We start from the raw sequence: 18,602 nt of genomic DNA on the forward strand, positions 1-18,602 counted from the left end.
TTAAGTTTCCTTTAGTCATTGCACTTCTGTTGATAGTCTCAGGTTGTTTTAAAATATTATTCTGAATCTGAATTTGATCCAGCAGTCTTCTTTTTCTTCTTTTTACCATGTTTCTTGTGCTTCTTTCTCTTTTTTGTTTTATCCTAAAAAAAAATTAAAATTACATTTACATCTATTACATTCTGCTAATGGAAAATGAGAACACAGAAAGGATATATTTTGAAAGACATTTCAAAAGAGATTTCTACAGAAGCTTATTGAGAAGTCACAAAAAGCAATTTGCGCTACTATGAGCAGCCTTCAATTTAAATTTATCTCCACCATGGTATGGCTACTTCACACCTCTCATCACTGTCACTATTACATTTCCTTATCTTTCAAACTATTTTTAGAGCATTATGGATTGCTGAGAAAGTAATAAGGAAGTGCTTTGACCAGTAGTGACATATTTGTAAATAACTAGGATGTTTACAGATTTTAAAGTAAGCACTTAAAATAATTTAAAAACACTTAAATATGGGTAAAATTAAATAGCTCAACTTCACTTGGCTAGACTATCACTTATACCTTGTTTAAAATAAAACAATTATGATCTCAACTGTAAATATAAATACTCAAACTAACCCTACTGGATTGAGTCCTGAATCACTGTAATACAGAAGCTAAGAGATGCAATATTGCCTTTTTGCAAGCACAATTTCAACTGAAATTCTCAAATAGGTGTGGCATTAGATAAACAAAAGAATCAGTATCAAAGCTTTGTTTTATCCATTTTCCTTACACATACAAATCTTTTATGAAAAGGACCATAAGCAATCACTAGAAATGTTATGGCAAACCGCTCGTAAGAATCTGAAAAAAGAAACAAGTTCCATGGAAAATTGTGTACTGGGTATCACTGATACTCCTGTGCCTGTATTTTTAGGTGACTAAGGTAGACCTTCCCTTTGGCCTACCTCATGTGGGACAGCCAAGATGCCTGATAAGGAACACTGCTGCTGACAGGGGAGACAGACACAAAGACATCTCAAGTGGGCAGTCAGGGTCCCAAACCCACTATACTCCTAACTGAGGGACCTCAGGTACGTGTGGTAAATCTGGATTCCATATAAATCACTGCTAAACCTTCTTCTCACTTTTACCAACAGATACAAATAAAAGAATATTGAGAAAAGTGACAGGTTGCTGGCAGCTTTTTATTTGCTTGGGAAAGGAGTTACAATGGCATAGATGTTGCAGCAATTATGTGCTAAGGCCCTTTCCATGGTGGTAGAGAAGGCTTATCAAGGAATTACACACAACACTACTGAAGTAACAGCCCTGATGTCTGTCTGTGTGGCAAACTGCTCCCTCCTTGATACCACACAAGTATTAGTATCCTAGGACATTGATAAAGAATAAAATATATGCTGCAGTAACTGTTGAAGCTGTATAAATCTCCAATCACATATAGGTAAAAGAGCAACAAATTCTCCTTTAATTCAACAACTGAAAAAGTGACTTCAGCAAGCAAATAGAGAAACTGTTAATTTAGATGTAACAGTAGACAATTGCTATGAAACATTTGTATTCGTGAAAAACATGAAACTGGAAATTAACCAAGTACAGAGTATTTTTATCCTTAAACTACAGTAGGAGTAAGAGGGATACTTGCTGTTTTCTCTTTTTCCTCATTGCTTTTCTTCTTTTTTGCTTGCACCTAAAGAAAATGAAACCAAATGTAGTATCCATAAGAAGTTGATTCTCAAGAAAATTAATGTAGTATCCATAAGAAGTTGATTCTCAAGAAAATTAATTCAAAATTACATGTAGGTGATAGAAGCTAGACTAAACAATCCTTAGAAATTTATTTTAAAAGGGAAAATACAAACAACTTTGAGTGCACTGCACTCTTCAATTCACCTATACAGTGCAGAAGAGTTTTAACAATGTATTAAACCTAAGCTAGTTCATTAATTTGCTCATGAATCAGTAGGCTACAAGCACTGTAACATCTGAAACTGAGGATTCACACTGACCTCCTCTGTCTGATCTGATTCAGATACAGATTCTGACGACAAAGGTCCATCACCACGATCTGCTTTCTTCCTTTTCCTGTGGTGAATTTTACATTCCTACACAAAATAATGTATTTGTGAGTAAAGTTGGACCTTTCACATTTTATAAAACTTCTGCTTAAAATTTAAGATTGAAATATCACTTCTAAGTTGTGAATATTTTAAAATATTATTGAAATTAAAATAATTTTATCATCATCATCAAATTACCCAACCAAACTGTTAAAATCAACTTTTAGTGAAAATAATCATTTTCTGTATATTCCTTTTTCTTGTTACCAAGATACAGCAACTGTCTTAAAGTGAGAGGAATAACAGGCTCTTATTTTAAATAACAACACATGGAGGAGTAAGCATTTGAAAATAAAACATTTCACCACTTTTGATTAACTAATAACTGAAAATGTCTCCATATATACATACAAACATTGTAGCTTCAGATTCTTGCTTTGCTTATGAAAGAAAAAGCTCCTTTGTATTCATGTTGAATCAGGACAAGCTGTCCCTGCAAGCTGTAGTTCCAACACATCATATTTCATTCCAGTGCATTTAAAAGAGAGCTTTTTTAAAATTCTGATGCTGTGTGAAATTGTTCTGATGAACTTATTTTCTGCTCCCCGCACTTCCTTTGCTATGGACAAGGCAATGTGTTCCTAAGAATGAAGGTACTTTATCTCACTCAGTTTCTAAGACCAGAAACTTCCTAAAAGAACTCTTGACAAGCACACAGGATGCAGCCCATCTGACACATGGGCGATCTGCACGTAGGGGAAGAATGACCTCTAGTCCCCAAGTGCCCTTTGCTTTCAGAAGATATGTGAAAGTAGTGCTACAATAAGGGACCATGGGTGATACTTGGTCTTCAAAGAGAAGACTTCAAAAGGATAAGATGGGAAATGGACACTGTAAAATAGAAGCAGGAGCAAGGGGGGGGGGGGGAATCAGTAGATTTGCCTTATGCAATGGAGAATTTGTACATCGAAGTCAATACTATTGACCAGAGCAGGAGAGGCCAACCTGCTAAGAAAGAAAGGTAACTGGAGAGAAAGACTAAGGTGGACTCTGAAAGCATTTTTAATTTATCCACAGTGTACAAATAACTGTACAAATAATACAATAACAAAATTGAAGTCAATTAGATTGTTTACATTAAAGGTAACGGATGAGTGTACAAAATGGTGTGGTGGTGGGAAGGAGAGAGGATTTTCATGCTTAGAGAAATGACAGAATAAGGTCATTTTTCTTAAGCTAATACATTTTTCTCTGCAATTCCTGAAAGCTGTCATAAATATAGTATCTGTAATTATGACTACATTTAGATAAAGAGATCCTCTGCTTATGTTTCTTAATTTACAGCAACAAGTCATTAACCTACCAGGTATGCCACTGAAAATACCATCACACATATTTTTAGCTCAATATGACAGCTAAAGGTAAACCTCAAGATGCAGCTGATCTACTATAGCAGATTAGATGCCGTTTTAATTTACCTTTGTAACAAGAACAGATCCGGTGGTTTTCACTAGCAGTAATTACAAAACCAGGAGCTGAATCCAACTAAATGTCTACTTCAAACTGGGTGCACTGAATACCTTCTGACTGTGTCGGTTTGGACAGAAAATTTCCATAGAAGTAAAGTAAGGCATTCAATATTAAAAAAAGAAATATCCATTATGTATGCAACATGCAGTTCTGATTGAAAACTTTCAAGAATAAAAATACCTTCTCTTTTTCACAGTCTTCCTTTGACCTCTTCTTTTTTGTGCTATCCTAAATAGAAAGGAAAACAAATCACAAGAAAATAATTTCATGACAAAGGAAAAAAATCTCCAAAGTAGTCTGACCAATAGTCTTTTTATGTCTGTTGAAGGTAATTCTTCAAGATTGTCCTTTCTACTTTGCAGTTGACAGTAATAATATAAAAAGCTGTGGTTTTGATACAGCTGCTTATCTCCTGATCCAGCAGCATGAGGAGTCTGTATGGAATCCTTGCAAGGACACTTAGCCTCTGGGAAGGATACCAGCTATCACTGCTGTAACCACATATAACATGTAACAGTTGGGAGTCTTTTTTTTATCCATGTCCATTTCTGCTGATCAGACCAGGTTAAGCAGGTATTTTCCCAGAGTTTTCTGCAGTAAGGGTCTCTCTGGGTCCCTTTATGTAGCAGAAGTTTTTAAACTCCCATTAGCACAAATTCATAGGTGTCTGCAAACAGTCATTCATTACAATTTATATCCCACTAAATTAGGTATTCCAGTGAAAGCCTGCAATAAAGTCTACACAGAGAATCTTAAAAACTCACTGTATTATTAATATTTAAACAAGAAGTACAGTAACTATACACTGTAAGACAAAAATGCTAACACAACAGAACGATCTGCCTCATGTATCTTCACTTTTTTTTGTTTTCATTCAGTAAGCCCACATATCTACATTGCTATACTTGGGAAAAAGAAAAAGATAACTTCAATTTAATATGCATTTGGGAAAGGCTCAGTTGTCCAACAGGAAACTACTTAGGTATTTAGAAAGGCAGTGTTCTGGCCACTGCTATCTTGCAATACCTGTATTTTCAGATATGGTGTTCAATAAATTGCATATTCAAAAGACATTTTAAGTAATGTAGTATCAAAACTAAACATTTGAGCAGCACACAAGCTGCATATGTCTGGGTTCAGAAAAATGACTACAAATTGCTGGAATAAAGCATGTTCATTTTCTAAATGTCTAATTACTTCCACCAGGCACATGGCCAGTGGAGGCAGATTCCACACTGCATGTGGAAGATACAAGTGCAGCTCAGGCCCTGCGAGACTACATGGCTTTAAATGTGGAAGATGAAAACCCATATTAATATGTTATAGTCAGAAATCTTTATGGTTTTGTAACACTGACCAAGAAAACTTGCCAAGAGCAAAACATCTGCGTGTTTACCTTGCTGTCTGACTCAGACTCTGAAGTTGTGCTTGTTGAAGATTTCCGTGAGGAGCGATACTTCTTTTTCCTTTTTTTCTTCCCTTGCTTTTTATCCTATCCACAAATATTGTAGAAAAAGAAGGAAAACCACAAACTTTAATTTACACTCACTAGCATTAAATATTTACATTAAATGTAAAGAAAAGGAAACATCAAATTCCTCCATGTTATAATGTTCTCCTGAGGAATAAAGTACACTACAATTGATTCTTTTAGTTAAGGACCTTCATAACTCTTCTGCACTGAAAAAATGCAAACTGGTGAAAAATCCAGGTTCTCTAGATTCTGTTTATTATTAAGATGTGTGCTGTAGAATCTGATTATCTGTAACAAAGACTTTTGCTAGAAAGTAAAAATAGTATTTTTGCATTTTTATGATTAGATAGGGGACTCTATTAGAAAAGCAATTCAGTGATAAAATGGATCCAGTTTACAAGCCAGGACACCAAAATCTGTAGTGTTCACACAGAAACTACTTAGATATATCTGTCTAAAATTCACGACTTTATTATATATACCAAATGCATAAAAACTAAATGGTTTTATTCAAACCAGCCCCTCAAAATATTCTCAAACATATTATAAAAATCTGTGTTAAATAAACCTCATGAACAAAACATGATAGATTCCAGTAGGTTAGCTCTTACCTCATCTTCTGAATCAGATGAACTGCTGGAAGAATCAGAGCTTGATGAAGAAGAGGAAGATGAAGACAACTTGACCAAACACAACAAAAAGTGAAGCTTGTGAGATGCAGCATTTTGTCTGGCAAATACTCAAAAGCCCATCAGAACACTCCCTTTAAAATGTCCCCATTTTCAAAGCATAACAAATACATTTTTACTTCTGAGAAGCTGGTCTTACACAGATTTTTCTTAAATAAACTTCTAAACCACTTCCAACATTTTTGTTTTAATAATATCTATTTAATGCTCTTTTCCTCTCTTTAATTTCCCTTGTACTGAATGTATGCAAATCCTTCATAAATAAAAGTAAGTTAATTTAACATCTAAAATCAAAATTACAGCTGTACTTTCTCTTTCCAAGAGAACTTAAATGACAAACAGGAACAACCCCAAATCAAAAAAGCTCAGAAAACTGAAAATTTTGCTCACCCTATTAGATTTCTTCTTTTCCTTTTTCTTTTTCTTAAAAAGAGAATAAAACAAACGTTACTTTAGCATAATTTTTCTTTTATGCATGCATTTAGGTCTATAAACTTTGATCCTGGCTTTTAAAATTTATTCACTAAATTCTGTGTTGGCAGCATTGATGATAAATCCAGTTCCAAACACAGAATGTATACAACTGAAAACAACTTACCTCTTTCTTTTTGGAGGAACTCTCATTTCCACCCAGTAATTTCTCCCTGTGTTTTTCCAGTTCTTTCCTCCAATTCTGAAAACAAAACCAAACAGAAACAGTGATAGGAGGGTCATTTCTGAAAAACTTTTTAAGCTCTCCTCTACCTGGCATTATAACTTTAACAAAACCCACAGAAAAGAAACAATATATAATGTTAACCAAAGCTGTAATACACTTGATTTTACAGAAGATTACTATTCAGCAAAATACAGTGTTAGTTCACACTTAATGTTCAAGTTATCTGGCATTAAGAATTGCCATTTTTTTTGAAGGTCATCAATCACGGTATTTTTGGTTTCGTATCACTGTTCTTGCTAGATCACTTTAGAAAACCAGGGTACCCTACCAGAAAAACTGTGATTTTGTCTTGGTTCTAAAAATCACCTGACACGAAACTTCAAGACAACTTCTCTTGGCCCTTCTTCAACATGTGGATGCCTGTACTGTGTATTCTGGGCCTTGTTGGTGTCAGCAGTAATTATATCAAATTACTATAGACATCTTCATAGAAGGGCTCTTATTCTGTTTGGCCAAGCACATCAAATGAGTGACTAAAAACCTCTCATTCATTCCTCCTTTTCAATTCCCATCCTGGTCTCCAGGTTTACCTAAATGTCCCCTTAAGGAGCTCTGAAATATCCAGCCTGCCCCCATGAAACTCAAAGGCTGCTAGATTCAATCTGCACTGTCAAGACACATCATGTGCTCCCTTCATTATTCTGATCCTCACAGTGAAGCTGTACTGGTAGTGTATTGGCAAAACAATGATGATCCACATGTTATGCTGAGGGGACAGAAATAACAGGGATCAAGTAACCTGTGCAATGCAGGATGATAGACAGATCCCCACATCAGCACACTGTTAATTAGCTGAACAGAGCTAAAGGAACATGGCAGATTAACCAGGATGCAGTGCTGTATATAATGTGCTTCCATGGACCAAGGCAGCATCTCTGGGTTGTGTACTTTGATATACCCAGAGCTACCTGAGGGGTCTCTCACAACAGCCTGTTCTTCATTATTTTAAAGACTGTGTTAGTGTTATGTTTTAAACAGAAATGTCTGACAAGTGTCACTAAAATAGGGGAGACAGCATCTCATTCAGAGACTTGTGATCTTTTCAGGCAATCAGAGCTTTTTTAGGAGCTTTAGGAATAACTTATGGTCATTTCATGATTATCTGCACCCCTTCCTACTCTGCTACTATACTGAAAGGTCAATAGCTTCTGTGCATGCCAATTTCACTTATTTCACATTAAGCAAAGATAAAATCAGGAAAGGAATATGACAGAATACTAAACCAAACTCACCAAGCTAAAACTCAGAGTGCAGAACAACTGATCCTCTCAAAACAGCACCTCATGGCCCTCCACATCCTCTTACAACTTCTTAGGAAAAAAGGTACAGCAAGAGTACCATGGATGCTATGTCCTTCTAATAACAGAGGAGGAGCATAATCTACTTTAACCAGAAATTTACAATGATGAAGATTACTGAAGCTTATCTCAAGACACCAGGACCCAAGAAGGAACAGAAACGGTTAAATCCATTGTATACTAATTTCTCCCATTGTATACAACAGGAGTTACATGTGACACTTTCTAATACTGTGCTGATCTTCAGTAGGTACAGAGCACAAACATCAAAACAGCCGCATTTGTATCACAGCATGTGTTGTAATCAGCTTAGGATGAGAGAAAAACAAGTGCTTCATAGTCCTATCTGACTGAAAGACATTCTTTGTGCCTTCTCCCATAATAATACTGCATGCATGTTCCTTGCCAAAGACATCTCTTTCCAGTAATGCACATTTTTTCACTTGTACTTGGATTCTGCAACTTCAACAAGTGAGTATTAGCACAACAGACTTTGGTTTATCATACCTGAAAATGCACTGTTTAATTTATTGATATAAGCACATGCATTTTATAAATACATTTACATTTATGACAAGGTCAAGTTTTATTCACCAGCAATTTAATAGTTACTCATTAAAAGCTAGAGTGAAGTGAAATATTATGGCTACTTGATACTGTAAATGATAACAGAAGTAGTATGTTAGATAAAAAGAATCATATATTAATAGCTAGTAACATTACCAACCTCATTCATTTTTTCTTCAAACTCAGCCAAAGCCCTGGATCCTTTCTTTTTCTTTTCTAGTTGCTCTTTCACTTCTTCCCTGTATGAGAAGGATAATAGATCACAATTTTTACAATTAAAAGTACCTTTTTCAATGTCTAACTTTTCTGTAGAGGGTTTTGTTTCTTTGTTTGGTTGGTTTTTTGTTTTGCTTTGTTTTGTTTGTTTAAGTTTACCCTTGGTTGAACTTCCAAGAGAAGAAGAATGAAAGCATCTTAGATGTTACACATATGGTAACCTAACCCTAATAACTTAAGTACGGTCATTAAACCCCTCCAAAAGATCTAAAGCTAACTTTGCAATAGGTAAATTGTTCTCTACTGTCTCATGAGGGCAGGCAAAGGGATTGAACATAAAGTAAATTGTTGATAATATCTCAAAGTGATGGTTTTGCTGGGTAAACTGGATTCTAAGAATATATCAGCAAAATGGTTTTTTTAGAGATTAATTTGTTTACAAATTAAAAATATCTACAAGGTTTAGGTATTACAACTCAAATAAGAGGTCAAACGACATTTTCCTCTTCTGAGAAACTGTTGCCAAAAAAGTATAGACAAATGAGAAATATACATTGCAAAATTATATTCTATTGTTTTTAAAAGAGGAGATTGAATACATGTTTAGAAAAGAATACCTTGGCCAGAGACAAATCTTTCAAAATCTATTACTGGATATTCTGGGGAGGAAGTAGGCACCAGTGACATTTTAGTAAGAGGGAACATTATCTTCTACTTAAAACGTAAAAAGGGTAGACAGGCACTGTCACTTACCATGTTGGTCTTGGCCTGTTTAAGTAGTCTTGTATTGTTGGTCCTGAATTTGGGGCAGGACCTCGTGCCCTGGCCATAGCTATGGGATTCATATAAGCCTTGAATATGAAACAACAAAAAGAAATACCAAATTCATCAGTTACACGATGATATCAAAATATCTTGTTTGTTCTTCACGGAAACTTTTTATCACTCTCTGAAAAATAATTCTGACTTGGTTCTAAGAATATAAAATATTCAGCTAAACTGAGTTGATTCAGCCTGGCAGAAAGACTGGTAAGTGCCTTCAGCTGAAGTTATGCTGTGACAGAAAGAACTGATCCACAAAAAGACTATGTTCCTTACAACAATTCCCTTCCTTAAGCAATGATTTTTGTAAACTAGGAATAGTATAATGATTTCTGAAATACTCTTCTTTGGGATATAGAAAATGCAATTAAATTTCAGCTCTCACTCTCTAGGACAACTGATCCTATGCCTTTAAAGTTCTGTTCAAAATTACTGACAGGAGTCACTAAATTCTGCATGAAATTTCTTGCACCAAAACAAGCACTTACTTGTCTGTGGTACTTTGCTACAATTACACATGTATAAAAATTCTGTGACTAGGACTATTTAAAGGAGGAAAAAGTGCACGAAACCCAAACATACATAATCCCTATGTTATGAGGTATTCCATCTTTCAAACCTATGCATCCTCTTTGCGTTTTAAAAGATTAAATAAAAATTTAAAATTCATATTTCACCTCACCAGTTAATGGAAAAACTCTTCCATAATTTTTTAATGTCAACAATACTTTGTTCATGTGAAAAGGAGGTATATATACCCCCTTATCTCATTCATTTCTATCACTATGTCATACCAACACTTCACTTCTGCAGAACATAACACACATGGTTCTTACTGTTCAGTTTGGAGAGAAAAAGAACAAATAGCCAAAAAAAAAATTACTTGCTTTGGTTGCCCAATCTGAGACTATTTTTTAAAGAGTACATTTTGTAGATCCAAGGCAAAGATTTGACCATCTGTGTAGCTCTCACATGTCCAACACTGCTTTTTATCAGGCATTCAGGAACCATCAGGCGCGATAAGTGAGCATTTGTGAAAGCTGTCAGAAGCAGCAGCTGCTGCCTCCCCTCCTGTTGCTCTCCCACTGCAGGAGCAGTGACCACAGCAATGCTGAGTTTCTGGACTAGACTGCAAGCAGGCTGGTGGCCTACAGCTCTTGGGGATACATTTGGTCCTGAAGAGGCACTCCAAGCTCTGCCTGGGATGAGGCATCTGGCTGGAAGGAAGCACTGCCCACACAGGTTTGGTTTAGATTCACCTGCTGGACCACTCTGAAGCAATCCAAGGACTCCTTCCAGTGGAGCATTTTTTGACTCAAGTTGACTTTACAACTCTAAGGGGACATTTGCTGGCATTTCTTGGGGATTTGTTGCCATTTCTTTGTTGCTTTACTTCACACAAAAAGGCTAACTAACATGGACAAATAAAATAAGCACAGAGGTGTGCCAATTGAAACAAGTAGCAGATGGATGTGTGCACTCAAGTAGTTACAACACTTTTAAAAAGGCATTCACACGACAAATCTATAACTGAATAAAACTTCTCTAACTGAGTTCAGCTTTTAGTGGGAAAGGAGCCCCTTTAGGAATACAGGACAGCACTATTTGAACACGGTTTTCATTAAAGAAAGATAATTTCAATGTATTAAATCCATTAGAAACTTGGTTTACTCATGTGAGCACACAGACTCTTGGTTACCATTCAAAAATTTGTATCTGGAAGCTCTTCTTATGCAATTATTTTCAAAAAAGCCTGAGGTCTCTTGCTGCTCTTAAATAAGAATCAGCTACTTTCCCACCTGAGCTAACAAGTAATGAACACCTCACCACTTCCCAACAAAACTCTCTACATGCAGAAGAGGCTACAGCTGTCAAATGCTGATTTTTTACTTGCTCAAACTGCCCCTGGATACCTGCCTAGGAAGCTTCCTCCCTTCGTTGGCTGTTTTTACCACAGCAAGTACTTAATGACTGCATACTGCTCTATATCCTAAGATTAGGAAATTTATGTCTTAAGACATGCTCTTATAATTTCAACCAGATTTGTTTATGAAGAATTACTTCACCAATAAACATTCCTGAAAATTATGTACATTACTTTGCCAAACTGCATGTCACTAGCCAGAAGGAGCGTGGAAATGCACCCTCAATAAAGAAAGTGATTGTTTGCACATTCATTTTCTTCTTTCAGCAGTTTGCTCCAGCAGGTATTAACCAAGGTGTTTGCTGCATAGCTTCCTTGCTCATGAGAACTGTAAGGCACCTTTTGGCAGGCAGGATTCTCTGGGAGAGCAGGACTATTACTGCCTTGCAAGTACCCTGTAGATGTACAAAAAGCATGTTTATTTTCCATCTCCAAAAAGTCAAAAACCATGGTGTATTTAGAAAAGGACACGGCAGAGAATAACAGTAGGAATCTCTATGATAAGGAGCAAAGGGTCCTATATTATAACTTGTCTGTAGTATGTATTATGCCATGATGACATAATAAACCTTATATAGGAACATAAAGATTTGCTGGCATTGGTAGGTATATACCAGCTGTCCCATTTAAAGAAAATTAAGAGTAAATAAATACACACCTGAAAACCTTACAGGACACTTCAACCATAGATCCAATCTTGGAGCCTAATATACTGTCAACTCTTTCTTAGTAGACTCCATTTATTTTGATATGTCAACAAAGCAATCAAAGGGACTTTGCCATCTATCTACACAATATCTGAGTCCTTCACGTCTGTTACTTTCCTATTGCACCAACGTTTGCAGAGATGTGAATGCATCTGAGTATGAACTCATAGCATGTATGAGATAGGAACAGAGAAAGGGGGAAAAAAATAAAAGTATTATGATTTGTGTTTAGTCATAAAATTCAGCAGCAAACTTACAACGTTGAAGTGATTGCAAACAGAAGGTGAAAGGCTGACTGGTATAAAAACATTTAAAGAAAAACAGGAGGAAGGATGAATGTGTTTCAGTTATGTATGAACTCAGGCTCTGCAGTCAGGTGTGTAGCAGCACATTTTTTGCCTGCTGAGCGCTGGCTCCCGAGGCAGCAGAGTGCTGCGTAGACATCAATTTCAGACCTCTCAGGTACAGCTGAACGCCAAGTTTAAGGAAATGCGGCTTAGCTAGGATCAGAGCTACTTCAGCGAGTGGTGCAACTCCCAGTGGGATCATTTTATTTTTGCACGGACCAGGCCAGCATCTTAATCACGTTCCCTGGAGAGCTCGCAAAGCAGGCGTCAGTCACGATGCTGCCGGATTTGATCAGGCTATCAGAGGTTCGGCCACGGAGCCCCGAGCACGTGCCGACGGAGGGACAACCCACCGTCCCGGGGCTCCGGCAGATCCCGGGGCGCCCCGGGCCGGGCGGGGCGAGGCGCGGAGCACGGCCCGCCTTTGTCGCGGCCGGCGGGGCCCCAAGCGCGGCCGGACCCCAGTCCCGGCGCCGCGTACCCACCGGCCCTCGGCAGCCTCCGGCCCGCGGCGGGCTGCCCCGCCGGCATCGGGCCGCTCCTGCCCCCCGCGGCGGCCCCTTCTGCCCCACCCGGCGGTCGGAGCGCGGCGGCGGCCGGACGGGCCCGCCCTGGCGGGGACAGCGCCCGGCTCCCCGCGGCCTCCGCGCCGGGGCCCGCCCGGAGGTGCCGCGGCTCCCCGCGGCGGAGCCCAGCCGGACTGCCCGGGTTACTCACCACACGGTTATCCCGCTTCCCCATGGCGCCGCCGTGACCCCGCGCCGCCGCCGCGGCCCAGCCCAGGGCCCTTCGCCGCGCCCGCCGAGCCGCGGCCCCTCTCGGCCCCGAGCGGCCGCGGAGCTGCGGGAGCGGCGATGGCGGCGGCCGCACAGCGCCGCCTGCCGGGGCCGCGCCCCTCCGCGCCGGGCCGGGCCTCGCCGCCAGCGCCCGCCCCGCTCCGCCCGGAGCTGCCCCCGCGGGGCCGGAGGAGCGGCAGGGCGGCCGAGCTTCACCGCAGCGCGCCGGGCGGGGCGGTGGCGGCGGCGGCGGGACGCAGAATCACAAAACGGGACGGGTTGGAAGGGGCCACAGTGGGTCGTCTCCCTCTTTAAGCAGGGTCGTCTTAGAGCACGACAGAGGATCGTGTCCAGGCGGTTCTTAAATATCTTCAGTGAGGGAGGCTCTACAGCCTGTCTGGACAGTCTGTTCCAGTGCGTGGTCACCTGCACAGTAAAGAATTCTTCCTCATATTCAGAGAAACTTCCTGTGTATCAGTTTCTGCCCGTTGCCTCGTGTCCCATTGCTTGACACCACTGAGAGGAGCCTGGATTCAGCCCCTTGGCCACATCTGTTTCAGACATTTGTGCACATTAATGAGCTCCCCTCTCAGTCTCGTAGTGAGAGGCTGAACAGGTCGAGCTCCCTCAGCCTATTCTCCTAAGAGAGATGCTCTTGTCTCTTCACCATCTTTGTAGCCCTTCGCTGGGCCCGCTCCAGGAGCTCCATGTCTCCCTTCTAGCGAGCGCCAGGACAGCCTTTGGAGGGGGAGCCCTGGAATGTAAACGTGCGCTTGTATCCTGGGGCTCGCGTCTGGAATCTGCCTCCCAGGAGAGGGCAGGATTTCATGCTGAGAGGTTTGGCTCCTCATGATCCATCTAGTGGTCAGTTACAGAGGAAACCGACCGCGGTGTTCGCTTTTCCTTTTGCCTACGGTAGATGCATAGACTAAGGTATTATGAAATAGCGGGCTGTCCTGACGTAGAATTGGGCTGTATTTCGGCGGGAGGATGGAGATATTAAAAAACAAAACAAAACCCAAACAAACAAACAACCTCACAAAAACAGCTCAAAACCTCCACAAACAAACAAACCAACCCCCAAACACCAAAAACCAAACCAACCAACCAACCAAAAAACAACCAAAAAAAAATTTTTTAAAAAAACCCCACCACATCTTCCTCGTTAGCCATCTGCACTGGAAAATAGAGCATCAGCAGGGTTAATATTATATTTGGTTAATGGAAGTGCTAAGAAAAGCCCGGGAGTTATTGGAATCTGTTAACTCAGAATTCCAAATGTCCTTTTCTCAAAGCATTAGCATTAAAAATTACTGCATATTAGTCACAGCTTTGTAAAAATGAAGAGAAGTAATCACATGTTAATATGTTAATCATACCAAGCACAAATGAGTTTTGTTACTGAAATAGCTTTGCTGTCTTCATACTTGGGAAGAGCTGGAAAAATTGGTGAGCCCACAGGAATTTGTGATACCAAATTGCTTAGTAAAACCAAGAGCAGCTTGTGAGGAGCTAGAGGGAAAGTAAGAAAGTGACTGTACTAGATTTGCAAGTAAAATTTGTTCAGTTGCAAATTAAATTTAGTGTTCAAAATTGCAAGATAGTGCATAAGGGAAATTTTATTTCTCAGAAAACAGCTGGTATGTTCTAAAACAAGGGCGGCTACTTTGGAAACATACCAGGCAGAAGTTCTCCCTGAGCTGCCTGCAACACTGGAGAAGTACATTGAAAACTAAAGAAATAAACTGCATTAAAATACATACAAAATGAGATTATAGGAGTATTACTAAGTCTATTATAATATCCATTTTGTGAAGCATGGTGAAGTTCTTGCCCCAAATGCTTGTTCAGATTTGGACCGCTCTGAAGCTACCCCCGAACTATCCAGTTTCAGGTGGCTGCCCCATGGCACTGCACACGTGGAGGCTGTCCCCAGCGCTGCGGCAGCCCTGGCAGGCCCAAGGGTGGCCCCAGGTTTGGAGCAGAGGTGTCAGTGTGTCCCCGTGCTGGCACAGCGCTCGGGCTGCAGGGCTCCGGGGGCTTCGGCTCCGCTGCACAGCGGAGGTAATGCCTAGGCTGCGTCAAGTCTGCCAGGACAGAATGACTCTTCAGAAATGTTTTCAACCGAAGTTGAGCTAAGCGAGTTTATTCATCCCACACTTGGTGCTGTGAGGCTTTGAGCCTGGTGTCTGGAAATAAAAAGACTTGCCATGGCAGCAAGGGAGGGGGGCAGGGTCCCTCCCTATGCAGGCACTGGGGAGGAGGACGTCCTCTACTAGGCACTCCACAGTAGTTTAATTGGACCCCAATTAGCTTTTCTTTCCTGGGCTGCAAAGGCTTGAAAATCCAGCCAGAAAAATCAGATTTTAAAAACGGATGAAAATACTTAGGGAAAAGACTTCTGTGTGCTAGGAGACTAAAAGATGACCTTGTTTATCAAAGAGAGGGGAGGTGGAAGAGCAACACAGCTGATGAGTTGAAAATGAGAACTCATACAGATACTGCAAAAAACTCACTTTCTGTTTTTCAGTAAATGGCAGGGAAATGATAGACAAAGACAATGCATTTATTTTTAAATGAACATTTGTTTCTATGGTGCTAACAGATATGACACCTAGTGTCATTAGATAATTTTGAGGCCAAAAGAACTTTTATGTGGCTAATGGGAAGAGTAACATTTGTGCTTTTTCCTACCTTAGTACACTTTCTTTCCTTAGAATTTTGCTTACTGGATTTTTTAAACTGTAATTTTCTTTTCCATTATTGGGTCTTATGAACTCACTTTGTCACAGTTGAGGGCTAGGAAGAAAATTCCCACACAAGGAATTTGTTCCATAATTGTCAAGATTCACTGTTGGATTTTCTTTGCTGGTGTCTTGCTGTGAGCACTGTGAGAGATAAAGCACCAGACAGTATTCAGATCCCTATGATGGCTTTTATGTAATGTTATATATTTCCATTATTTTTCCTTTTTCACAATTAGCTATGGCTAATATGGGTATTTGTGACTCTGGCTTCACTGCAGTTCACTTTGTGTCTGTCCTTAGCTGGACTGCTGCTCATAGTCTTATAATGTGCTCAAAGACTAACTTGGAATGTCACATAATGTAAAAGTAGCTTTTTATTTGTCTGTGTCACACCTGCAGTTTATATAACTAATGCTTGTAAAAGACTTTCACAGTCCCTTCAGGTTTCTAAGAGCAGCACAAAGTTTTGATTTTAAGTTAAAAATTCTTTGAAGCTTTAGGGTCTGATTAGCTTTGCAGTAATTTCTGTCTCTGTGTCAGCTTTCATCCAGAAGCTGGCCTCTCTTTGAATGCTTGAGCTGATAGTTTTGAGATTCCTGGATCTGGTGGCTTGTTGGAGGCTGCATTAGTAGTAGCATTAGTAGAGGATGCACTTGTATCCTGCTCTGAAGAGAACTTAGTGAACTTTACAATCAGTTATAGCTGTATTTGCAGTGCTTTGATGAGGATTTTTTGGTTGAAGAAAAAATGCAGCTTGTTTTGGAGCCTGGTATGTCATTTTGTGTTTGACTCAAAACATACACTTTTATTGTTTCTGTATACCCAGAAATGTTACTAGTCATATTTATAGCTGTGTTGATTTGGCACAGCCCGATTTTTTGATAGTGGGGGAGGGCCACTGAAGTGGTTTCTGTGAGAAGCTGCTAGGAGCTTCCATGTCTGACAGAGCCAGTCTCTGATGGCTCTGAAGAAGGACATGCTGCTGGCCCAATTAGAGAGGCTGGCAATGCCTCTGTGATGACATAATTAAGAAGAAAATCTCAACAGGGCTGGGCAGTTTTTTCCCAGGGGTGGTGAAGCCTGCTGCTGGGGCCATCTCGGCGTGGCCCGCAGCGAGCCCTGCCTGCCTGGCACCCCTAGCCAGCCATGCTGCGGACACAAGGGACACAAGGGGCAGCAGGGGCCTCTCCCTCCCAGTGCCTCACACGAAGGGAGGCTATACAATGGCACCAGCGCTGTGGTGGCCACCACTGCCTGCTCGGTGGTGGCGGGGCCACCTGGCCGGTGGCAAAAACATAGTGAGTGCCTCTGGTGTGAAACCTAGGGGAGATAGACCTCTCAGCGCTGTGGGATCCTGCAGGAATCTTCGAATTGCTGGAACTTGTTGGCAGCGATACCTACGGGCAGCAGTTTCTTCTTCGGGTCAGAGAAGACGAAGAAATGAAGACGTGGGAGGGAAAGCAACATGGCAGCACCAAGGTCAGTGGGAAAAGAAGGGGAGGAGGTGCTCCAAGAGCCGAGATTCCCCTGCAGGCTGTGGTGAGGACCACGGCGAAGCAGGCTGTCCCTCTGCATCCTATGAGGTCCATGGGGGATGCAGAAATCCACTCACAGCCTGTGAGAAAAGCACTCACACCAGAGCAGGTGGATGCCAGAGAAAGTTGTGATCCAGTGGGAGATTTGAATGGAGAGAGAGGGCCCTTGCTTCCACACTAGAATGGCCTATCCTTAGAGGACTGCACCACATGGACAAGTGACCCATGCCACAACAGTTTTGAAAACACTGTTTGTCTGTGGGAGGGACTTGCAACAGTTTTGGCAAGACTACTGCTGGTGAGATTGGAGCCATGCTGGAGGAGTTCACGGAGGACTGCCTCTCCCAGGAGGGACCCCATGGCATAGCTTGGAGTGTTTTCTTCCAGGCCTTACCTCAATTCATGAGCCCTTCATCAATTTTTTCCCTCTCTGCCCAACTGTAGCAGAAGAGGATAAGCAAACAGCTTTTGTGGGTGCCTGGCACTTGGCCAGTGTCAAACCATGACAATAACCAATCGAGAGAAAACAGTCAATCAATAAAGTGTGCTCAGCTCCTTAAAAGATGAAAACAGCAGAATCTTAAGGAATACAAAAATACCATGCACATTTAGCACAATGGATCAAGTAACATTTGGGAAAAATAGTGCATTTCATGGACAACTAAGAGCCATTATAGCTGAATTAAAGCACATTTTTCCTAGACCAAAACAAATATTTCAGTAAAAACAGACCAGTGCTGAGTCATACAGCATCCTCAGTAATTGCAGCAATGATTTGCCTTTGAAAGAAAAAGTAAACTCTTACATTATATATATTTTTAAATGGAATTCATTGTAGGTAAACAAAATACCTTGGAATTAGTAATTGGGATAAAAGAGGGTAGAGTTTTATAAAACTGGTATATGTTAAGGTGCTGGAAATGGTGTGCATGTGCTCATGCTTCTGTGTCTGGTTGTTTGTGTTTGTAAATTTTCTAGAATATACAGGGTGTTAAGAAAAACACTTGGAAACATAAGAACTAGAAACCAGTTTTGCTAATTTTCTGTATTTAATATACAATACTTACTGCATTTGTATTCATTTTACATTTTTAGATAAAAGAAAAATATAGCTAGAAGGGTGAAGCAATTTTAAATACAAAACTAATTTTTTGCCTTTTTACTTTTCAATAATTTGGGAACT

At 40.3% G+C, this 18,602-nt stretch overlaps 2 protein-coding genes across 2 annotated transcripts in view; one reads left to right on the forward strand and one right to left on the reverse strand.

The window, feature by feature from the left end:
• Positions 1–18,602, forward strand: part of RBM48 (RNA binding motif protein 48) — a 241,495-nt gene that overhangs the window by 13,511 nt on the left and 209,382 nt on the right. The gene's annotated exons all lie outside the window — the stretch shown is intronic.
• Positions 44–13,265, reverse strand: FAM133B (family with sequence similarity 133 member B). Its single transcript, XM_066317372.1, has 11 exons — positions 13,079–13,265; positions 9,315–9,412; positions 8,506–8,584; positions 6,361–6,435; positions 6,153–6,185; positions 5,685–5,753; positions 4,996–5,091; positions 3,780–3,827; positions 2,019–2,114; positions 1,655–1,699; positions 44–143 (listed from the first exon to the last, which is right to left on the reverse strand). Exons 1-11 carry the CDS (start codon positions 13,100–13,102, stop codon positions 57–59), a joined length of 750 nt encoding a protein of 249 aa, XP_066173469.1. The 5' UTR covers positions 13,103–13,265; the 3' UTR covers positions 44–56.

Source organism: Sylvia atricapilla, chromosome 1, assembly GCF_009819655.1.
Source record: "Sylvia atricapilla isolate bSylAtr1 chromosome 1, bSylAtr1.pri, whole genome shotgun sequence".
Classification (NCBI taxonomy): Eukaryota; Metazoa; Chordata; class Aves; order Passeriformes; family Sylviidae; genus Sylvia; species Sylvia atricapilla.

Coding starts and splice junctions, on each gene's coding strand:
- FAM133B (XM_066317372.1), bottom strand. CDS start 13,102: ATGGGGAAGCGGGATAACCGTGTG. Junction 8,585..9,314: donor AACAGGCCAAGACCAACATG/GTAAGTGACAGT, acceptor CTTCTCATACAG/GGAAGAAGTGAAAGAGCAAC. Junction 3,828..4,995: donor AGTCTGAGTCAGACAGCAAG/GTAAACACGCAG, acceptor CTTTCTATTTAG/GATAGCACAAAAAAGAAGAG.